The sequence below is a fragment of the Stegodyphus dumicola genome, chromosome 3 (assembly GCF_044657685.1).
Source record: "Stegodyphus dumicola isolate Sdum_Otavi_A_Nest chromosome 3, ASM4465768v1".
Taxonomy (NCBI): domain Eukaryota; kingdom Metazoa; phylum Arthropoda; class Arachnida; order Araneae; family Eresidae; genus Stegodyphus; species Stegodyphus dumicola.
Window position 1 is genome coordinate 270254701 of NC_140770.1, and position 25606 is coordinate 270280306.

General features: G+C 34.6%; 1 protein-coding gene across 2 annotated transcripts in view; it reads right to left on the reverse strand.

The window, feature by feature from the left end:
* The window catches only part of LOC118188863 (neprilysin-2-like), a 119844-nt gene that overhangs the window by 53956 nt on the left and 40282 nt on the right, over positions 1–25606 (reverse strand). For both annotated transcript variants that reach the window (XM_085812404.1, XM_085812403.1), the window contains exons 7-10: positions 17090–17260; positions 9163–9237; positions 5575–5699; positions 1816–1990 (exon numbers count right to left, since the gene is read on the reverse strand). In XM_085812404.1, the coding sequence (XP_085668530.1) occupies positions 1816–1990; positions 5575–5699; positions 9163–9237; positions 17090–17260 (546 nt within the window). The remainder of the gene's footprint in view (positions 1–1815; positions 1991–5574; positions 5700–9162; positions 9238–17089; positions 17261–25606) is intronic.

The window sequence follows — 25606 nt, forward strand, 5'->3', positions numbered from 1 at the left end:
CGAATATTAAATTCTGTTTATTATGTTTATAAAGATAGCTTTGAATTAATGTGCATGAAAGCGAGGGTGTCGGGGAACACTTTACTCAAGTAAAAGAGAAATTATGTTTTACTAAATCTAGCAAAGAAATTTTTTTACTACTACTCAATTTGGCAATAATATCTCAAGATTTATAAAAAAATTCATTAACTTAACGGAACTGCTACATTCATAATGAATTTTAGATAATATTTATAGTACTTCACTTTAATCTCACTAATTTGATTAAAGCTCAACTTACAAGTTTGGCTTAAACTCAAATTGCCAGTTTGGCAGCATACTTCTTACTTGAGTAAAAGATGAAACACCTTCGCATTTATTAATTATTGTTAATTGAACGGGAGTTGATTTGTCATCCTCGAACCTTTTCTCCTTCAGAAAGAGAAAAGAAGTAACGTACGAACCAGATGGCGTAAAGCGAACTTCTTACAAAGCACGAGCTGGTAATATTGAAATTTTGCCGCCCAGGCGGTATAGTGGTTAGGGATGCCTGACTGCGATATCAAAGAGTCCTAGTTCGAATCCCGGAGAAGGCATGGATGTAAAATTGTGTGTTGCATCGTAGGCGATAATGAAGGCCGCCTATTAGGTGCGTCCACAAGCTGGGGGGAATATAGAAATTTTTAACTTTCCAATTTCTTCTTTCTGCGCCTTGCGGAATATTTTCTGAAGATTCTGGCTCCAAAGATCTTCACAGTATTTTCAGATGCTCAGTTCACAGTGGAAGTACATTTAAAACTAACGCTTTTCCGTAAGTATCAGTACTACATTTGCTCGACGGAGCCTTCCTATATATTGAATGTGAATAAGATTAGGCATTTTTAAGCCAGTTTGTAGAAATTTAGCTATTCTACGAATTTAATGGGCATCAAAAATTTTACTAAGCTGGTTCTTGTCTATTAATATGTAAAATTATTAATATAAATTACTTCTAGTTATTTTAAATTATTCAATTAATATATTTTTTTTAGTTAAATAAAATCTTTAAAATAGTCCGAAATAATGCGCTTGTTAGTTTGTAGCTCTTCAGATTTAAGACTGTCTCTAATCCCTTTCTCAAATATTATGCCAACTTTTATTTCTTTCAGTCATCCCATGAGGCTGTCTTTAGATGACCATTCTGCGTTACTGAAAGTATTGCCGCAATAATTGTAAAGAGTTAATATCACCTGCCCTACTAACGTCCCCTTCTACTACGCTTTGGATCACGAGAGCCTCAACCGTTTTTAAGTTGCATTTACTATTTCAGCAGCGTATTGCCAGATTGCAAGGTGATATAAAGTAAGCACCATTTTGAGTTTCAATAATGCAACAACGATAAAAGTCATTTACCTTGCACATATTTTTTAAAAATGAATAAGATCTATGAGTAAAAATCCTATAAGATATACATTTAGGAATCCTTTTACTTTCATTATTTTTGTCAAAAATTATAATAAAGATCACTGTACCTACTCATCCGTTGAAGTTGAATAAACACAAAACTGATAACTAAACAGCTTTTTTGGAATATTCTATTTTATACTCCTTGATATCTTCTACTAGGGAACTTCTGGTAATTTGTTGCATATTTTTGTTTTGTACAATGTATATTAGCAAATTTTAAAACTTGTAGATTTTCCTCATTATCTTTGTCATTTGAAAAATATTAAGTGCGCTTTGATTTCAGTGGCTAATAAATAAGCTATAGTAACAGACATTAATCTTTTGAATTGTCTGAGAGAAGACGATGTCTAAATTATGTATATTAGATTATAGGAGGTTCAAGACACATACGGCTTTCCTGCTGTCTTCTGGGAAATGCTTTCGTATATAGATGGAATCCAGTATTATTTGGAAATTGCTGTAAGTGAAATCGAAGCATTCCTGACGACGAGGCTCCCAGCTCCAATCAATGAAGTCATTCTTAAATCTTTCTATAATTTTCCATATCAAGTAGTTGGCCAGCTCCCTGGAAAGAGAAGTATCGCTACTAGGTTGATGTCATCATAGTTTACTTCTCTCACACTGACATTTCAAATACTTACCTGGGAACATTTCGAAATTTTCCCCAACAGGGATTATAGAACAAAGCACAAATATTTCAGAAGCTAATAATTAACTAAGGGAATTGACATAACGTTAATACGAATGTTCCAGAACAAAAGCTACTTCATAAAGTTCAATTTATTATTAATTAATGTGCGGTCCATTTCAAATTAGAGCACTTTTCATTTTAAGTGTGAAATACGTTAAATATTGGTGCTCATTTCCATGTACTTAACTTTCTTTAAATATTTCCGAAAGGGAATACAAAAGGAATTTTTACAAATGCTATTTAAAATTTGTAACTGAGTTATTATAAAATGTAAGGGAATAATTATTTCTATTATAATTATCGATGTATTTGCCAACAGGATCCCAACTAATGTTTACAATTCAATGTTAAGGTTATTATATATTTAGATAATATTTATAAAAATTATAAATTTAGACACATTTAATAATTTAGATTTCTTCACAGCAACTTTCACAGGAGTTTATGAAGGAATGAATCCTTCATTTCAAATACATTTACAAATAATTTAATAAATATTTATGTATTTTGTTAAAGGCAGATACATGCTTTTTGCAAGCATATGCATACCCATACATATTTCATATTTTCATTTTCGGCATGTGCAAATCTTTAATTTCTGTGCATGCATTTGGAACATAAAATAAAAATGGTAAATTCTCTATCAAGGATATCAAAAGACGTATACAATTTTAAAGGTACTGTAAGACATTTTTCATTCTTTAAGCATAACATTTTTGCTAAAATTTATTGTAGTTCAACAGCTTAGTATTCAGTAGCGGTTTTGATTAAAACAAATTCATAATCAAAATCGCTGTTGTTAGTTATCGAAAAATAATCAAGATGTGATTTTTCAGTAAGTGTCACTAAACTATACAAATTGCTATTATTCATCACATAATGAATGTTTCTTTTATGCAGAAGTGTCCCGTTTTTCGAATTGTATGGAACTGCCGTGTGTCGAAATACTATCAGAGCTTTGTCAAGAGAGCTTCAAGCTAAATCTAAACAAAAACACTCCATCTAGAGACCGAAGTCTCGAAGCAGTGCTTCACTCATAGTGCGGGGTTGACCCCCTCCTTCCTTTCTTACTTCCATGGGATTCACAGAGATAACAGCATATTGAAAAATTTCCGTGGCATGTTTGTTAGCTGAATTTAGAGTAAATAAGTGTTTTCATACTATCCTATTGTATCTATACTCAAGATGATATCTATGCTCAAGATGAACAGTAATATTCAAATTTAAAAAGATTATTTATTAAAAAAAGCTGCTAGCAAAGCACATAGAGGTTATCTCTTAAAATATATTTGTAAAGACAATAAGCTGTTTTAGCTGCATGATCACCACAAAACAGACCATTTTAGCTTTAAAAAAATAAAATAAAATATACAAATACACATACTTACAAGACGCCCCGTTTTGCCACCGACGGTTCCGGTTTGATGATATAGTCACTGATTCCCTTATACTATTCACATTATATACCAGGGGCTTATTAATAGTATATACAATGGGGCTACGTCTAAAACCATAGCAAGGGGCTGGCCTATCGTAATGAACGACTTTAAGCTTAGAATTTGATGACTTACGGATCCGAACTACGAGGTCGTTCAGCCTGTTTAAGACTGTGTAAGGATCATCCCGAGGTGACTTAGTTTAGGAGAGAGCCCTTTCCGTCGAATCGGAAACCCCACTACATATTGTCATCTTCGTTGAATCAATATTCTGTGGCTCTCGTGTCGAATCGGATCTTTATCTTCTCCCTTTCCAAGCTGACTCCCTCTGCTGCAAAATTATGCATAACTTCAAACCGTGCTTGGAGATCTTGGATGTACTCCTCAGGTGATAAAGGCCCAGCCAGACAAGATAGACAAACAAGAATTCAAAAACAGTCGAAGGTCACGACCGAACAACATCTGGGATGGGGAATAGCCGGTAATCTCGTGGACAGCACTGCGATGGGACAGTAAGAGCAGAGATAAATTCTGGTCCTGTTTGTTTATGGAAACCATCAACGGGATATTATTAAGGATGGCACGATTAAAACTCTCTATCCTGCCGTCTGACTGGGGATTAAAGATGTTATTCGGATTTTGTCGATGCCGAGTATTTTTCAGAGTTCTTTAATTACAGCGGAGGTAAAATTTACTCCTTCATTGGAATTTAACTGAAGAGGCACTCCAAACATAGAAATCCAATACTGTAGCATAACATCTGCAACCTGGCGTCCTCTTGATCAGGAATAGGAACGTTCCAGCTTCCCTCGGCTCTTCTGTCCTTTTCGACCTTCACAAGCATCTCAAGATTGGAACCAGTTTTACGCGTCAGCCCTTGCCCTACTCCAGTTGAAACGCTATATAAACTTTATGAAAAGTCTTTATGGCGTCCAAAGTCTTTATAGCGTCCAAAGTCCATAAAGAATTTTATTTTAGTCCAAAGTGGCCTTCCGTTGTTCTGTACTGCTATAATATAAATTCTTTAAGGATGTCCGGGATCTTCTAAGTATTAGCTGCCATCGGAAAGCCTTTCCATCATCCGATTTGAAATTTCGGTACAAGATGCCGCTTTGAATATGGAGTGTGTACCAGAGACCTCATCCTTGGGTCTGGGTCAGACAATGTTGAATTCGTGACTTGACGCACGACCGAGTTAACCAGCTCACATTTCCCATCGAACCTGAAAGAACACTGGCAGCTTTCTGGACAGGGTCTCCTAGATAGGGCGTCGACGTTTCCATGGGCTGATCCAGTTTCACAATTTCACAATCTCTACTTTTCTTGATATTAATGTTGTCAGTTCTTCTTTAACAACCTGATTTTTTCAGAACAGCTCCAACACCTTTCAAGCTCTGTCCTTTACAGCGAGGAATCCTTTCATAATTACGGCCTTTAAAACAACAAATTTATACATTTATCTGCCGAGGTCATCTAACAAGAGTCTTCCAATTCCTTTGTACCAACTCAACGACTGGCTCTCTAAAACGGACGTTGTTGCGGGGATCTTCTTTTTCTCAGCCTCTGGATACAATGGAAAGTCGTTTTCTAACACTTTCTATTGAGCATGCCTCATATCTCCAAATTTCAATCTTGCAGGCTACTAAACATTGCTGAATCTGCATGTATTATTTACGCTGGGTGAATTTTGTGCTGCCAGATTAATAAATGCACTTCAGAATCTATCAGTACTTGGCCATGTTTCCGGGCGCAAGTTTTAATGGTTCCACAAATGTGGAGTGACTTTTAAATTAAAAATTAAGTAAATTACTTTTTTAAATTAAAGTAAGAGGCAAGGAAAACATATTTTTTTAAGTTAATAAGCGTCAAGCCTATGAATATAATGCTCTCTTATACAGTTTCCTTTGTATGTAATTAAATTGGGTTCTATCCCCTCCCTTCCGTTTAGTGACTTAGAACGGAACACGTAAATGATAATAATGAAATAGCTGTGTATAATATATAAAACTTTTTTCATCTTACCTTTTGCTTATGTTTGTAATGAAACTGGCAACATCACTGATATAATCCATATCAGTAACCAGCACGGTTTCATCTTCATGGATTTCATCATTCATTATAGTTTTGAACAATTTCATCCAGTTAATCTGTGGGGAAGTTAAAGAAAATTATTTTATATCTTTACCTTTTGAACAGGTATTTAAAACATATATAACGAAATATGACCAGCGAAATCAAGTTTAGAGATAACTAAACACTTAAACAATGATATGATTTGAATAATAATGCTATGTTGCTATTAAAACTATATCGTGAAATTTACTTTTATTTGATATTAACCTTACGTAGTAACTGTTACCTTTTACTGACATTGGCAGTGTGGCAATGTCAGTAAAAAGTGGCAGCTTTTCCTCGTCCATTCTATAAAGGAAATTAATTCTTTAATTTGCTATCTGTTATATATGTTATTCACTTCAGTTTAGGAAGGTTTTGTTTATGGATTATGATTTTTACTTTTGTGCAAAGTGTTAAAAGTCTTTCATCCGGAGAAATATATGGATGCTAGTATTTCAGTTCATAAAACATTAAATTATCGCCGTGTGATGATTTCAAAGATAAATATTCTTTCCGTTTCGGATGAAGAAATCATCAATGGTGAAACATGTGACTCTTGGTGATGCAATGAAAGCCTTTACTCCTATTATTATTCAGGAAGCTACAACCTCTACACCTGTAACATTCACAAAGGTAGCAGAATATTCAAAACCAAGGTGGAACTGTGAGTGCTAGGAGATAATAAAAAAGAAAACTCGGGAAAGTCAAGAGAAACCAAAGCAAATGCAAGATAAGTATGACGGCAAAGCCATGGGATGCACTGATATCCTATTTTTCACCAATAACATCGGTCTACGCCAAGTAAGCGAATATGGGAAAGAGTTAGGAAAGCAATGCAGGATATATAAAAATAATTCCTTCTCTCTTTCTGGTGAAAAATATGAGGGCAGCACAGAAAAAATTGTGAATGCTCTTCATGAGACTTTAGCAGCCGTTTTCAGTGATAAATATTATCCGCTAGCATTTCTGTATGTTACGTTATGTTATATAGAACTGAAGGGGCTACCTAATATTTACGGTGTCCGCCGATAACATCGCGGCAAAAACATCGCGGACGAAAACGTCGCGGAGAAAACAACGCAAGGAGAAAACGTCGTGCTACAAAACATCGTGGGAGAAAACATCGCAACGAGAAAACATCGCAGTTCTAAAATATCGTGGTACAAAACATCGTCGTCGAAAATAAAGCGGTTCAAAAACTTCGCAGTTTAAAAACATCGTCGTTGAAAATATCGTGGTAAAAAATAAAGTATCTACAAATGATCGCATGACGATAACATCGCAGACATTCTTTTTTCGGGTTTTAATAATTGGAAATGGATATTCCCATAATGATTTGTGAGCGCAAGATGTAAAGAAGGATAATTTTTACTTTCACATTTTTTAAATAACAAATAAATTTTTGCTGAAAAAGTAAGAAGGAAATTTAAGCATCAATAATTAAATGCAACTTATAGCTTATACTTTTCATGAAAAATTACCAGTAAAAGCATTACAAAAAATTATTTATTAATGGCCTTTGTTAGTTAACTATGTCGGTTTAAAATTCCATTAAGTGCTATAAGTTGCATTAATTTTCTATGCTTAAGTTTCCTTCTTATTTTCTCAGCAAAAATTTATTAGTTAATAAAAAAATATGAAAGTAAAAATTATCCGTCTTTCCATCTTGCGCTCACAAATCATTATGGGAATATCCATTTACAGTTATTAAAGAATGTCTCCGAAAAGCATGTCTGAAAAAAGCATATCTGCGATGTTATCGTCATGCGATGATTTGTAGATACTTTATTTTTTACCACGATATTTTCGACGACGATGTTTTTAAACTGCGAAGTTTTTGAACCGCTTTATTTTCGACGACGATGTTTTGTACCACGATGTTTTAGGACTGCGATGTTTTCTCGTTGCGATGTTTTCTCCCACGATGTTTTGTAGCACGACGTTTTCACCTTGCGTTGTTTTCTCCGCGACGTTTTCGTCCGCGATGTTTTTGCCGCGATGTTTTCGGCTGTAACCAATATTTACCCTAAATAAGTATTAGCCTCACACACTAACTAGAAAACCAACAACATTCCGGAAACATTACTCGAGTCGTGATGAAATTGTGACTCCAGCCAACACTACAAGTTCTGCCACCGCCGGCGGCATCAACGATACTCCTAAATTTCAACGCTAAATTAGCTCAAGTAAAATGCATTACAATACATGATATACATAATTACAAGTGCATGTTCAAGATGTTATCTATCATAGTGGATACATGCAAAGCCTAATTTGTGTCCTCAAAATTTAGTATTGCTTTTTTTATTTATGTGTAATTATTTATTTTAAACATTAAGTTCTAGCCAGAAGTTTCGTTTTTTTTCTTCGAATATGATAGCGGCCTTTAGATGTCACTTTGAGCTTCAGAAACCTTAACTGAAAGCAAAATTTTATGTATTCCTTCCTAGGTAGTTAAACAAATGGAGATATTGAGCTAATATGGATTTTAAATACTGGGTTTTATTCAGTAATTTAGTGACCTAACCAGGTTTAATTTAAAAATTTTCAACCTTGCATTAACTGCCATATAGAATTTCTTAAGAGCTAGTTGTAGAAATATTTTTTCCTTCATTGATTATAGTAATTTTTTCTTCCACCAATGATTCATATCTGAGTTAAGTAAAAATGTAAATAGGAATTACCATATATCGAAAGAATGATTCTAGATTTAATTCAGTAATTTAACATTTAATTTTTATATTAAAGCATAGCGTCGCCAAAAAAAAAATCCACTAAAGAACTCGAAGCTGAGAAAAAAAATCTATATTTCTGAAATTAAATATCTCTGTTAATTTCCGATGTAGGGGAATCAAACATTTTATGTTTCCAAATAATAATAAACCTCTTACTAAACATAAAGTATGAGAGAAAGTATAAAAAGCATGACTTCGTAATTTTTTAAATCATTATTTTCCATTTGAATTAAAATTGCTAAAACATGAATACCGGAATTATTAAAATATTTTTGTAATTGTAAATACATATCTACAGCAAGCGGTTTCGTAAGCAAGGGCTATCTAAAGACTGTCGATGACACGGTGTAAAATTCTGGTTGGCTAATATTTATTTCGCCTGTATGCGTTTTATATTTTTTCACAATCTCAACCATTCTTTTTACTTTTCGCCACATGTCCACTTAGTTTTGCATAGAATTTATTTTTCATAAAATTACGCTTATTGCTTCCTACAGCACTAAATATATGTCAAGGCAGATTCAAATAAATTTTTTAGATGGTAATAAAAGCGAGAATTCCAAAGATCAAAGTTTAACTTTAGTTGATCAAATAGTTTATATTTGTAAATATGCAATAATTTTTTGAAAGACGTTGTGTGTTGTATTATGTTTTAAACCTATATCTAAAGATAGTTAATCTAGTTATATTTAAAGATTATTGATCCTTGGGATAACCGTTTAAAGTAACATCTAAGTATTTTATATCGTAAAATCTTTACCTCTGGTACCTTATCCTTAAGCTCATGGATTGTGCAATATGTATCATTTTCTTCTTTCGGAATTCCCGCAGTGAACTACAAAAAGAAAAAAAAATATGAAATGAAACCACAAAATATTACAATGATGAAGCGAATAGTTTAAATCATCGCTATAATTGATATCGATTCGTTTTATTGGCGAAAAAATGTCATATTTTCTTCAAGGTAACAGTATGAAATGTAATTAAATATACTTGCTGCATTTTATACATAAGGATGAGATTTTCATAAAGTCTGTTTAGAATTGATTACACTTGTTATTTAAACCTATGTAGGTTTAGATAAACTTTATGTAAAAAGTTACATTTTTATGGAGTATTATGTCTTTGTGAATACGTTATGTTCGTTATTATATTTAACATCAAGTTCGTTTAATATTTAAGGGCTTCTGCCCCAAAACCCGTGGCCTTCGGACATTTAAGACTCTCCATATCAATTTCGTTTTTAATTAAGATTTCAAGAAAAACACAACCTTTCTAGTATGCATGTTTTCTCTGCATTAGCTGATTAGGACGGTAAGAAATTTTAGTTAACTGTGTGAGCACTAAAGCTGCATAAAATAGCTAATTATTATGTTTTTGACTGAAGCTTAAATTCTGACAAAACATAACATTATACTTAAATTTCAAATGATACGAAAATTTGAAATGATGTATATTTAGGAACTTATAAACCTGGTTTTTATATTTTTATAAATATTAAGAAAATTACATGCTGTTATAGGATGAAAAGTTAATTATAGTTTTTTAATTACTCTTTTTTAAAACTATAATTTCTCAGCTTGCTCGCATGATTTTTTGAATACTTTATTTAGAATTTCAAGAAATTTTGAACTCTTAGATAAAACAAATGTGTGTAAAAAATGACATATAATTATTAATTTAACATAAAACTTAAAAGTTCTCTTTCATTTTATGGAAAGAAATAGTCAATTTCGGTATCTATATAAAACGATGAACTATTGCTCTTGACACATAAAAATCTTCAGAAGTATAAATAGTTTTAAAATCATAATAAAATTTCAACTTCTTACTGCTCATTGCTTCAATTAATATTACGGTATTTAAGTATTACATATTTACTGTTCAAATATACACCGTGCTCAGATAAAAATAATTTACCTAATTTTATTTTCCCAAATATTGGTGGTAGACACAGTCTCCAATTAGAAAAATGCTTAAATGTAGTAAAAACTCTTATTTAGACATTGTTAAACTTAAATAAGTCAATTTTATAAACATTACGAAATCTAACGTCTTATCCTCTCAGCCGGTCGCTACAGTTACATTTAGAAAAATTTTATACTCGTCATAAAAAGCAAAATACAAAATTTTTGACTCCCGATAATAAAAGCTGACAGAGAACATTAAGACATTAAAGTTGAATTGAGTTGAATATTTTATTGAGGATAGTACACAAACTGAAAAGCGAAATTTGCATTTGTAAGAAACTAAAAACAAAATATTCATTTAAAAAAGGTTCTTGAAGTTAACAGATTATGTTACGAGCATTTCTATATATATTATTATGATCAGTATATATATTGTTATGAAAATGCATATTTTATTCATTAAAAATCTTAGAGAATTCATTTTCTACAAATTAGTGACATCTTAAAATTCGCAAATAGCCAACTTGTAGTATTATTGCACATATAAAAAACAAAATACTTTTACTTCAATGAATTTTTGTATGATTATCAGATTATGATTCTAAAGTAAAAAAACTTAATAAGAATATTAATAACGTATTTTTAAACTTTGAAAGCATATAAAATATTTGTGTAAAAATTTATTTGGGTTATAAAATATTACAAAATTATAGACTAAAGACAATATTAAATCGCAAGAGTATCAATCATTACAACATCATTGAATGATATTTAAAGAGAAAAAAATAAACTTCGAATTATTCAAATTATTTATTTATTTATTTATTCTTACTGCAATTTGAAAATGATGTTAGAAATAGCAAATTTTGAAAAATATCTGAGTCAATTTTGCTGTGCGGAGTCAAATATTTTTATTTTATTTTTCATAAGGAGTATAACATTCTCCTAAATATGCGGTAGGACAGTGGAGAAACCATATAGAGATCAGAGGAACATGTAAAAACTTAGATTTCATAAATTTTCAAAATGATTTCTTTAAATTCAAAAACGTCAAAACAGGAATATTTTCATCATTTAAAATTGTTTTGAAATCGGAAACATAAGTCTACGAAGAACGGTTGCCCCCCCCCCCCAAAATAGCTGCTGAATGAGGACTAGTGCGTTGAATCTACCTAAATATTGTTTCATTCAGTCGTTCTCGTAATTAAATTAAATTTGACTCCATTTAATAATTCGTGAAAAATATTTAAATTAAGCAATTACATTTTCTTTCTTAAGAAAGCCAAAACTTTATTTACATACACACTTAAGAGGAAATCAAAATATTATTCTAATCTTTCTTACTGTTGGAAAAAAAAATGCAGCAAATCACCGTCAGGAAAACAACGGCCGTTGAATACTGTTGACAAATATAAAATCATGCAGCTCTTAGTACACTTTAAAAAAATTAAGATATAACATCATCACTAGAAATTAAACGAGATTCTCGCAAGATCGTGTTGTCGAAGTTTTTGTAATTTTAATTCATGACACAGCTCGTACATAACATATTAGACTGAATTATAAACCAAGTATAATTAATCAGGTAATTCTAGAAAAAGAAAAAACTAAACCTAGTAAGCTAAAAAATATGTTACACAAGAATTCTAAAGTTTTATTTTCATAAACATTTGCCGCAAGGCTTGCCGAGAAAAGAATTCAGACGACCTTTAATCAAGCCGTCTGATCACATGATCATTTTATTTTTAACAACTTGCCCCCTCCATGAACCACAGGGGTTCATCTAACTGGCGTACATAAACAGTATACATTCATACTGCAAAAACACTCGAGTTCCAGATACAAGGCAAACATATACATCATCAGAATAACTGAAAATTTAAATGAAACATTAAGCAATTTAAATATAACATTATCCAAATAAAAAAAACAATATTCACCTTTTCTAAAAAAGAATTATTCAATGGCCCCCTAAGAGAGCATATCATGACTGTGTAAACTTAAGTACATTTTAAATTATTAAATTTGTGCATGGAAGTTACTAGAATTACAAATTTAACAGAATAATTCAAAAAATAATAAACAGCCATAAAACGATATACTCACAATACATATTTGTAAATTAACATAGAAGATAAAACTTTAGTTTTGAAGTTCTAAATTGTACAAAAGTTGTACCAGGAAGTCTAATAACCGATGACTCGGCTTTTATCTTGCAAGCCCTCTTCGAGATACAAAATGTCGGAAGGCAAGCAAAAAATGCATCTACCGTCATATTACTAACTAGTTCCAGATGAACACATCTTGTAACAGCACAGGTTATCAATAGAATATATTGTTTGTTTACACTATCTTTCACAAATAACGGACCAGCATAATCAATCCAAATTGCTGCAAATGGTTGTTCCACTCGGAGAGCTGGCAATGGAGCAAGCATCTGGTCTCCTGGAGAAATTCTGAAAATAACACATTTACCTAGAAGAGATTTTATAACTTGTCTGGCCTTTAGTATCCAATATTTTTCTCTCACTTGCTCCAGCGTATGAGATACGCCGGAATGAAATAATTTATTATGGGATTCCCAAATCAGTAATTGACTTTAGATTTTCACGGTATTATAATAGGGTGTTTTTCATCCGCAGATAAATCAGAATTCTCAACCCTTCCCGTCACTCGCAATACATCTTCATAATCCAAAAATGGGTTTACGCACAACAACTTAGAGTCTTTTGGTAAAGGCTTGCCATTCTTCAAACAATTAATTTCATCAGAGAAAACATCCCTTTGAACAGCTCAAACCCAAAACTGTTCAGCACGATTATATTCTTCAGTAGTAAGAGGACCCATTGTACTCCTAAGAACATCAACAAAACGCAATACCCAAGAAGTCACCTTCAGTGTAGTTTGCGTAAGCAACTAAACTTACTAACATCAATTATTTGTTTGGAAACAACTGTGGAACTAATTATAGCAGAAGATTTATATTCAGCTTCAATCTCCTGGTCTATTCAGTCATATTAAAATCTCTTCGGCTGGGCCCAAGTATTCTCTGGGTACAATATACAGTGTCTCCATGCGGTGGGAACCCAGATTTTGCTATGAGAACTCGCTCCTCTCCTTCTCCTTCCATTTTCATAAACAGTACAAACCTTTTAGCTTTTTATTGTATGGTTGCTCTGCTGGCTCATCTAGTGTACTATCAGATTTCACATTCATACCCTATAAATGTCCTTCGGTATGCAAGATTTAATGAGAGGGAGAGGTATGGCAGAATATTTACCCGAAGTCAGACCAATGGATTATAGAGCTCTCATATAGGATTCCAGTTTATCGTACAGTCTAACAGTGTCTAATTTTCGGTTATAGCCTGTAGCATTTTTTACGATCAACTTTAACAGTTCTCGCGCTTAGAACTCAATAAGGTAATTCATCTCGATAAAAACGAGACTTGAGGCATTCTAGCATTTTATTATAATTTTCACCTGTTGGCGGAAAACTGTTAACAATATCATGAGCTCTCGTGTCTTCAGACATGCATTGTATTAAATACTGAAACTTATTCTCATTTTCCATATTTTCATCTTCATGAATTCTTTAGAACTGGCTCTGAAAGACAAGCCATTCCTTAATTTCACCGGTAAATTTATTTTTACTGTAATACTGTCCATTTTCTCATTGTATTTGGTTAAACTTCCATAATCGGGATGAGCGCCAAACTTGGCGAGAGTTTTTAATTAATATCTTTGCTAATTAAAGTCGTTCGAAGATGAGAACGGTCGAAATGGCTTCCCACGAATTATTGAAATCCAGGTTTCAGAAAATTATGCAACGACTCTCTTCCTGCGGCGTAGATCTCTGTCAAGTGTAAATCCACATACAGTTTAAACTTAGTGAACTTTTACATGCTGTAATTATGGACAAAATGGATCCGCTCGTGAACTGAACTTTATAAACTGCAATAAACCAATATATCTGAAATAACCCATGGACACCTACCTCTTTAGCATTATTATAACAATTCATTTAACATTGTGTTGCCAGTACTAATTATAATTATCTCATTATGTTTATTTGTTTATTAATTATGTTTATCTCCTATTTTTGTTGCACCAAATCAGATGTTCAATTTATCTTGTGAATCTCAAATTGTATTCCTACTATTTTGTAATCTACTTATGCCCTACACCATTATTTTTAATAAATACTGGATGCGGGGCGTACTGTGGAATTGCACGATGTACCATAATAGGCAAACTTTAGACCTTTTGAAAAGCTTCAGTTTATGCAAATTCTTATAAAACTTGCAATTACCCCCCCCTTTTTTTTCCCTCAAAGAGTTAGTATGGGAAGGCATTACCAGTTGACCTATGGTACATCGCTGGTGTCCCCCATACTTTTACCTTTACCTTTACCTATTGAAATCCAGGGGTACTTCTCTCGAAATTCAACTCCTGGTCGTTCCTGAGTAGATAATGCCACAAATAAACAAACGCCACAAATAAACAAACAGACAGGCGCACACATATTTTAATAGTCATGGATTAAGATAAAAGTGTGTTTTTACAGGATTTGAAGGGAATTGCAACTTTATGCTAGGATTTCTCAAAACTATAATTTTCAGGCTTAAGTGTGTGATTTCTCTGAATCGTAGGTCAGAATAATTTCAAGAAATTTTGACTAGTTGTATAAAATGTACGTGAATGTAAAATGAACAACTATTCTGCTTCTCTCATGAAAAGTTTAGAAATTACCTTTAAATTTACCTTAAGAAATAGTAGATTTATGTGTTCCAAAATTAAAATGTATTTTTTTTTATTTTCACTGGCAAGGTATTTAACACGCATAAGAACGTATAAAATGCATAAACAAAAAAGAATACAATAGTGAAAATCATTGACCCATACGCAGTCTCTCTCGCAAACCAATATCGCTCAGTCTCAGATTTTCCGCGAATTGCAGTGCACCGCATAAGATGATTTGTATCCATAATGCCATTGCTGCACAATAGGCAGATTCGGCTTGACAGGATACCAATGCGTCTTGAATATTTCTCAACCACCTCTTTGTAGAATTTGTACACAGTAAGACGGCAGTTAAAGGCAGGAGTATATTTAATAATACGTTTAGCAGTTGAAAACGAAATCTGACTCTTAAGCATTTGGGAGGCATGAGATCCCGTTGTAGCTAATTATTTGGCCTTTTTCATTATCATCCGCACCGCAATGCGCCGGGATCCACTGGACAGTAACATCGATCTCTTTCCTCTTAAGCTCTTGCAGATTATTTCTACATTGCAATTCATCTAAAGATATAGCCACAGCATCAGAAACAATAGCTTGAATAACTGCCTTCAAATCAGGCAGTACTTGCTACCTTATTAGCATCTTAACAAAGTCAAATTTCTAATAAAAAGTTGTTGTAAAGCTACCTTATTAGCAGCTGTCTCACCACCAAAAAGTAGTTTCAACACGTTCGATAGAAATATAAAACGCGAATAATTCACAAAATAATTCCCCCACGGACATTTCGTGAGTCGATTGAACGTGATCCACAGTTTATATTAAAGACAGTCAGATCTCGGGAATCGAGATCTGACTCGCGGGTATAGAGTCTCCACTGTCGTATAGTACAAGATTTCACGACGATTTTATTATTTTTTACTGAACAAAATAAAAATTATTATTTTTTTTATTATACTATTTTATTATTTTTTTAAGTTCTAAGCATGTGTTTATTGCTTCATAATCACAAGAATTAGCCGGCCTCACTAGATCTTGTATCTCACAGCTAATTTACCATTTTCCGCTTTATAATTTTTATAATTTTTGTAATTTTATGTTTTTCATATGTTTTAATTTTGTTTTAACTTGTTCCGTCCATTGGTTTTTTATATGTGTTAACTTTTCACTAATCACATCGATAGGTTTTTACTGTATTTTTTTGCCATTCACATGTTTTCAACGATTGATTTTAACTGTGTTTTATATTCTACATTTTATTTCGCGTGTAGCCTAATTTTTCACCCTTCAATGTCATTTTTTTTTTTTTTTTTTTTAATACTGTGTTGAATTATTTCTTGGAGCCACAGCTCCTGGTAACTTTTTGGCGAGCTCACTACAATTTTTCTTCTTCTTATATATTATATAATTCGATTTTTTTTAAGTAGCTCATATTAATCATGCATTAGTTTCTGAATTTGAAAGAAATCTGATATGGACACCTCATTATTTCTTTGTACGGCCTATTAAATATTATTTAGAACAACAATAAACTGACATGAAATATTGTTAAACATTTACAACAATAAACTGATATTAAATATTTAGTATCAGTTTATTGTTAGATTAACTACGATTATTAATTAAATTATTATTTGTTAGATTGACTTCGTATATAAACTGTTATTATATATGTAGTTAGATTCCTTTATTTGTCGAAAATTAATAATAAGGAGGTGTGTGTATATATATATATATATATATATATAAGTTTGGTTTAATAGTCCTGTAATTCTAAAATATTTATTCCTATTTAAGACAATACAGAATATATTTCTTGTGTGCTTTTGTGTGTTTTTAATTATAATTAATTTCTATTTGTTTGGAGAAACTTCAGCAATTCGTACTCATATAAAATGAAACTATGAATATAAGGATGATAAGGATTATATAAAGTAATCCTGTAAAAGAAACGTAACATCTAAACAGAACCGACAATTAAAAAAGGATTGCCATTAAAATATAGATTAACATTTAATCGAATAACCATCTTACTTACATTAATAAGCCGGATTTCGAAATCGAGAATTTCCGCGAATTGCTTCCACGAAATATGTTTCTTTGAACCAAGCATTCTGGAGTATTTTATCATGGACGGAATGGTCTCGTCATAATCTGGACCTTGGCTCAATAAAATATCTTGGAATTCCCACCGTGGGATTCTGCTTAACTAAAAAAAAAAAAAAAAAAAAAAAAAAAAAATTAAAATTCATGATTTAGTAGTTTAAACATTTTAACTTTCTTTTCGATAACATTAACAAATAATGTTCATATTTGTAGGGCTATCTTATAGAAAGCACCAATTTTTATTGTAAATAACTTTCATATATTGTTGCGTACCTACGGGTTCGTTATGAAATGAATGCACAAATCCGATAAAAAATGAACAAAAATTTATTATTATCACAACAAAAATGCTTAAATTTTCTCAAATTATCATGCAGTATTACAATATCTCACAGTAGTTATCTTTTAACTACTCAAATGTACAATAGAACGTAATTCATAACAGCTAAAGAACGCTAATCCGCGAATTCGCTATAATCAACAACAGCAGTTTTCTAAACAACAACAAACTAAGCAACAACCACAAGCTGAGATGTTTTCCTCCTTTTATAAGATTTTAAAATCACGCGCTAGAATTTTCCAGTACTTTCTCGAAATCTAAAAGAGATATTTATTTATTTAATGCACGCGCTCTTGTATTTTCAATTTTCCGGCTTAGCTTTCTTTTAATATTCGTCACGCGCTGCACTGCGCGAGAAATAAAACCATTTAATTTATAATTAAACTAACATTAGCTTTTTAAATACCAAATTCGTAACACTGCCCCCTTCCCAAGGACTGCACGTCCCGGGCAGTACAATCCCTGGACGGGAAGCTAAATTTACAACTGTGGCATAAACATTACATTACAATATTAAACAACATGAACAATAAATGCAATAACTAACTTAAACAAATCAAATGCTATCAAATACTAAATACAAAACAAATACTAAATACAAATCAAATACTAAATGCAAATCAAATACTAAATACAAATCAAATCAAATACACATTTAAAAACAAAAAGGACCATGGTCTGATACTATTTACAATTATTTACATTACGTACTATGGCCATAGTAATGAGCTAACCTGTCGTAATGAACGACTTTAGGTTTAGAGTTCGAAGACTTACGAATCCGAACCACGACGTCATTCAGCCTGTTTAGAACTGTGTACGGGCCATCCCAAGGTGACTGTAATTTCGGACAAAGTCCTTTCCGTCGAGTCGGATTCCACAACCACACCTTGTCTCCTTCGTGGAATTGATGTTCAGTAGCTTTTGTGTCGTATCGGGTCTTCATCTTCTCCGTCGCTAAGTTGACTCGCTCTCGTGCAAAGTTGTGCATCACTTCAAACCGGGCCTGGAGATCTTGAATATATTCCTCAGACGATGAAGGAGCATCTGGAGGGCGGCCAAACAATAGATCACAAGGCAGACGAAGGTCACGACCGAATAGCATCTGTGATGGAGAATAGCCGGTAGTCTCGTGGACAACACTGCGGTAAGCCAGTAAAAACAGCGATAATTTCTTGTCCCAGTCCTGCTGGTTTCTGGAAACAACTAATGAGAGGTTATTAAGGATGGTTCGATTAAACCTCTCTACCATGCCGTCCGACTGGGGATGTAATGGCGTCGTTTGGGTCTTGTCAATGCCGAGTAGTTTGCATAGTTCTTTGATTACTACCGAGGTAAAATTCCTTCCCTGATCGGAATGTAACTGAAGAGGCACTCCGAACCTGGAAATCCAGTGCTGTATCATTACCTCAGCTACTGTGACAGCCTCTTGATCAGGAATAGGATAAGCTTCAGGCCACTTGGTGAAGTAATCAACGACAACGAGTATGTATTTGTTGCCATCAGCAGTTCGTGGCAGAGGTCCCAGGATGTCAAAGGCGATTCGTTCAAAAGGCGCCCCTACGTTGTAATGTTGCAGCTTGCCTCGGCTGCGTCTCTTAGGTCCTTTCCGACCTGCACAGGCATCGCAAGATCGGCACCACTTTTGCACGTCATCCTTTGCATTATTCCAGTAAAAGCGCTCACGAACTCTCTGTAAGGTCTTCATTATTCCAAAGTGACCTCCCGTAGGGCTGTTATGTAGTTCTTTAAGGACATCAGGAATGCGGGATCTTGGAAGTATCAGCTGCCATCGGAAGGTCTTCCCATCATCCGATTCGAATTTCCGGTATAAGACGCCGTTTCGAATGTGAAGTGAATCCTAGAGTGCCCAATATTGTTTGGTTGTAGGACTACAGATAGAAATGTCCTGCCAGGTAATGTTTTCTGTTTGACGACTCCATTAGATCAATTATGGGTTTAATGTCGCGGTTTTCCAGCTGGTCTTTCCTGACTTCATCATCACTCCACGGTTCTCGATCAGCCGATGTTGATGTTGTAATTTGTCTTGCGACCGGAGTCAGCAGCTCGTATTTCGCTTCCACCCTGGAACAATATTGACAGTTTTCTTGGCAAGGTCTTCTAGACAGGGCGTCGGCGTTTCCGTGTGATGATCCCTTACGATAACAGATAGTGATGTCATATTCTTGGAGTCTCTGTATCCACCTGGCTATTTGACCCTCAGGATTCTTGAAATTTAAAAGCCCGGTCAATGATGCATGATCGGTGCGGAGCAGGAATTTTCTGCCGTATAGATAGTGATGGAACTGTTCTACAGCTTTAACTATGGCGAGCAACTCTTTCCTGGTGACACAATAATTCCTCTCCGGTTTAGACAGGCACTTGCTCCAGTACGCCACTACACGTTCTTGGCCGTCTATTTCTTGGGACAAAACAGCACCGACACTTTCATTGCTCGCGTCGGTGTCGAGAATAAATGGTCGGTCGTGCTGAGGATACGTCAGGATTGAAGCAGATGTTAAAGCCTCCTTTAAGTTGTTAAATGCATCGTCGCATTCTTTTGTCCACAAGAACTTTTGGTTGCTCTCTGTCAGCTTGTGAATGGGTCTTGCGATGGAAGAAAAGTCCTTCACGAATCTCCTATAGTAGGTGCAAAGCCCTAGGAAGCTTCTCAGCTGATGGACATTTTCGGGACGTTTCCAGGATTTAACCGCTGATACCTTTTCAGGATCCGTGCGCACACCTTCTGCAGAGATGACATGTCCCAGGTAAGTCACTTCCTTTCGGAACAATTTGCATTTAGCGGGGCTCAGCTTTAGATTGGCTTCTTTCAGTTTCTGAAGCACCTTTCTAAAATTTTCTAGATGCTCTTCAAAACTCTTTCCGACGATGATGATATCGTCCAGGTATATCAGACAGGCTTCATAGGAAAGTCCTTTCAAAACAGTCTCCATGAGGCGTTCGAATGTTGCCGGCGCATTACACAGTCCAAACGGCATCACCTTGAATTGCCAAAGCCCTTGTCCCGTAGTAAATGCCGTCTTTTCTCGGTCATGAGGGTGTATTTCTACCTGCCAATACCCACTCTTTAAATCAAGCGTTGAGAACCACTTGCTTCCAGAAAGAGTGTCTAGAATGTCGTCAATTCTAGGAAGAGGGTAACTGTCTTTCTTCGTAACCTCATTCAACCGGCGATAGTCAACGCAAAATCTTGTTGAGCCGTCTTTCTTTCTGACGAGAACGATGGGAGATGCCCATGGACTTGTTGAAGGCTCGATGACATCGCCTTCTTCCATATCTTTTAACAGTGTTCGCACCTGTTCCTGTTTAGCAAACGTTGCTTGATCGGGGGATGATCGCCGGTATCTATTCTATGTTGTGTCAAACTAGTTCGACCCACGTCAGAAGACGCGCGGGAAAAAACAACTTGAAGATCTTTAATAACGCGATCGGCAGCATTCTTCTCTTCATCGTTTAATTTCGCATTCTGAAGTAACTCTGATGTAATGCTTCCTGAAGACACGGATTCTTGGATGTTACTCTTTCTATCAACGGTGGTTACTGGAGTACATGTTGCAACCACTTCACCTTTCTTAATAACTCTCGCCTTCACAGTTACATTGGCGACTCTCACCGGGATAACCGTTCTGGATAGGTCGACGAGTGTTGAGGCTACTAGTACTCCTTTTGGGCTATTACAGTTATCGGGATATTCTATGATGCCGTAGCGGAAATTTCTATTTTCGGCTATGGATCCAGGAAGTAAAAACTCGGTTCTTGCGGGAATTGTGATATCATCTTGAGCTATAATTTTGTGGATAGATTTCACTCCATCATTAATTCCGAATAGGGCTATGTCCTCAGATGTAGAACGCAATTCGTTATTTTTGAAGTCCAAGGAAAAATTGTATTCCTTAGAAAGTCCAATCCGAGTATGCAAGAATCAGTGGTCTCTGCTACATATGCCGTGTGATGGTAAGCGGCACTTCCAAACGTGATGTTAACGTTTATTTTTCCATCGATGTCGATCTTCTCACCGGACACAGTCTGGAAGGTAACGCAGGGCGGCGTCCAGATAAGTTTGCTTCCCAGTTGTTGAGCCAAATCTTTTCGGATGATGGTAACGTTGGCTCCTGTATCTATCGTCATATTGCAGGGAACTCCATTAATATGTCCTATTATGAAAAGTCCATTACTGCCGCCTCTCACTGCAGAAATCTGAAGCGCTTTAAACTGGGGCTTTTCATGATCTGGCAACCTCCGCCCCGCGAGATGGCCACTAATTAGTTTCCCTGCTGTTTGTTAGGAGCGGTCTTAGCATCCGTGCCCTGGGGTGTTCTGCAGTTTCGTCAGATGTGTCCTTCAGCACCGCAGTTCTAGCACTTTACGGTCGGTTTCTTGTCACCAATATTCTGTCTCAAGGCGTTCAGTTGTCTAGTTAAATCGTCTAGACGAGCAGTGACTTGATCCCCTGGCTCCTGGACTTGAGCAGCTCTGACTGGGTGGCGGTCTCGATGAGTGGCTTGCTGGGCTGCCTCGAATTTCATGGCGTACACTAAAGCGCTTTTCAAATCTTTAACATCCGCCATTCGCAGTGCTTTCTGTATTTCAGGGTCCCGGATGCCATCGACGAAATATTGTAGCGACAGGATTTCCCTCGTTTCTCTCGGGCACGCCGTAAAGGCGAGGTGGGACAGCCTTTCAACATCCGTGGCCAGTTCCTGGAGTGATTCGGTGGGCTTCTGTTGACGGGATTTTAATTGAAGCCTGCTGTAGTCTTTTAAACATTTCTCGCCAAAGCGCAGCTCCAATGCGCCGGATAGAGCTTCGAAGTCTTTGGTTTTCAGGAAGCGTCTGCAGGATATCCGCTGCGTCTGCTCTCAGCGAAGCGGCAAGATGACAGGCCTTAGTTTGGGAATCCCATCCATTCGCATCAGCCACTATAGAGAATTGTGTTTTATACACTTGCCAGGAGGTCTTCCCATCATAAGTAGATAACTTCAGAGAGGGACGAGCAGGCATGGGTAAAAATTTAAAACCATCACTATTGTTCCCTGCCGTCGCTACGAATTTCTTTAAAATATCCACTTCTTTGGCTACTGCAGAAACCCTATCATCAATTTGTTGTTCGATTTGGTGTTGGACGGCACAAACTCTTCCTTCTATATGTTCTTTTACAGAAGAAACTCTTTCTTCTATTTCTTCTTTCACCGAAGAAACTCTTTCTTCAATTTGATCTTTTACAGAAGAAACTTTTTCTTCAATTTGTCCAACTTTATTTTCAACTGTGTCAATTCTGCCTTCCATAGCTTCAAATTTATTTTCTATTATGCAGGTAATTTCTCTTTTCATTTCTTCTTGACCAGCTTGAACGGCTTTCATTTCGTCCTTAACGGATTCCTGGTCCAATTTCATTTCTTCCTTAACGGATTCCTGGCCCAATTTCATTTCTTCTTTAACGGATTCCTGGCCCAATTTCATTTCTTCTTTAAATGAGGCAAAGGCAGATATTAAATGCCTTAATTGCTCTTCCATCGCTCTTGTTATTGGCATTCAAATCCCACTTCTGACACCAAAAATTGTTGCGTACGTACGGGTTCGTTATGAAATGAATGCACAAATCCGATGAAAAATGAACAAAAATTTATTATTATCACAACAAAAATGCTTAAATTTTCTCAAATTATCATGCAGTATTACAATATCTCACAGTAGTTATCTTTTAACTACTCAAATGTACAATAGAACGTAATTCATAACAGCTAAAGAACGCTAATCCGCGAATTCGCTATAATCAACAACAGCAGTTTTCTAAACAACAACAAACTAAGCAACAACCACAAACTGAGATGTTTTCCTCCTTTTATATGATTTTAAAATCACGCGCTAGAATTTTCCAGTACTTTCTCGAAATCAAAAAGAGATATTTATTTATTTAATGCACGCGCTCTTGTATTTTCAATTTTCCGGCTTAGCTTTCTTTTAATATTCGTCACGCGCTGCACTGCGCGAGAAATAAAACCATTTAATTTATAATTAAACTAACATTAGCTTTTTAAATACCAAATTCGTAACAATATGTAAAGCCGTTTTGCATGCAAGACAGTTTTTATTCAAAGTAATGTAATAGATTTCATGTTTGTTAGATTATTATTGTTTTTTCTTTTTACCTTCGGAAATACTGAAAACAAGAATATTTTAACAAGACGTTTCTTTCTCGTTTGAATAAAAATCCTTAAATCCGCAGTTATCCCACGAAGGACGCAATATCTCATCCAATGGATTGAGCATAGCATTACTGTATGCGGCACACATGTGATTTAACCACGAATTGCAGTCAATGTCTTTTCCTTTAAATATTTGAGTAAGAAATTCTTAAGAGATTTGTTTAAAATCTACAAAGATTTTATTTTAATTGCAATTATATGTGCTACTTGTAGAAAAACTATTTTAACAATAATGAATGCGACTTTTATTTTTTATTTTTAAAATTAATTTAAAAGTATTTTGATAAAAAACATTTATATCGATTACATTCATATGTGATTTACCACTTTTCATACTTTTCAGTTATTTTTGGCCCACCAGCGGCCGAGCGGTAAAGACGCTGAACACTGGTAGTTCGGTCCGAGGTTCGAATCCCGCGAACGGGCTGGCTGCATGGGCGTTTTCGTGGTTTTCCCCATGTGTAACGTGTATACGAGCCAGTTTCCCTTAGAAAGTCCTCCACGAAAGGCATCCCTCCCCTCAGGCAGATAGCCCTAGTGTGCTTTGCCATAATTAAATACACACACACACACAGTTATTTTTGTCACTGGTCTAATTTTAATTTGGAATAACTTTATATTATAATCATTAAAATCATACATTGTAAATCTGAGGAAATCATTTGTAATTTTTTTCAAGTCTATCAATCACTGTCTATTCAGAGACTATTTGTCTGAAATCTTTATCCAGCTTTAAAAATATTGTGTGTTTACCTAGTTTCTTCGACTCTGTAAAAGTGGACTTTTTTTTTTTCTTTCTGATTTGGGGTATACCTTTACAATAACTTTCAATGTGCTTCTCAGACTTTTTTTTCCAGATGCTAAATGGGACTCAACTATAAATGAGAATTGTTCAGTTAATTGATTTTAAGTCACTGAAGTACTTATTGATACCCAGATATTCAAAAACTATGAATATGCTTCTTTACATTGATATTGACATTGAAATAAAATCGCTAATACTTATCTACTTGGTATGGATATTAAAACTTAGGAAAAATGACATCTCTTAATTTTAACCAGTTTATTTTTGAAACCTTTATCCTCTATGATTTTGTTTTCATATGTAATGTTAACTGAGGTAGGTTAGGCTAACTTTCTTTAGAACCAGTCTTCTTGACTGTTTCTATATTGTTACATATTTTTAGTATTAGGCTGAATCATGATTGACCTCTTGAGAAGGAAATGTAGCTTGATGCACAGTTGCAGCAGTTTTATATACATTTTCTGCGGTAAATATTTTCTTAAGTCAAGATTCAAGTTATCTTGTTCATATTACCTATTTATTTACGGTATAATTTAAGGAGATCCCTGGTGTTTACCTATGGCACTCAAGAATATTATTCTCTGTTAAAAAGGAGAAGAAAAATAACATGCGTTCCTGCGAAGTTTGATGTACTTGTGCAATTGACTCAACATACTTAAATATGTACCTATTTAGCATGTAGGATTTTATGTTAATAAACCAGTCATTATAATTTGAAACTTTGCTATGACTTTCCGTAGTCCTCACCAGAATGCAGATTATTATTTAACCTGAGGGTTTGAATGCTTTAAAGTGAACGTTTTTCGCAGCCTTGCATTGTAGTTATGTATTATCCCCAGCTATTCCAAAATTTACTCGGTCTAAGCCATTTTGCTAGCCAAGTTAAATGCGCGCCTCTAATTACTTCATCCAGTATAAATAGATTATTTTGAGAGTAGTCTCAGACTACGTTATTTTAATTTAACTTCATCTTAAGTCATTTTAAATACCGCCTAATAGCAGGGTTATATATTTTGCAGCACAAGTGATGTCTTCTATTAATTTAAGAAGTTTAATAAAAAGGTTATTTTAATTTGT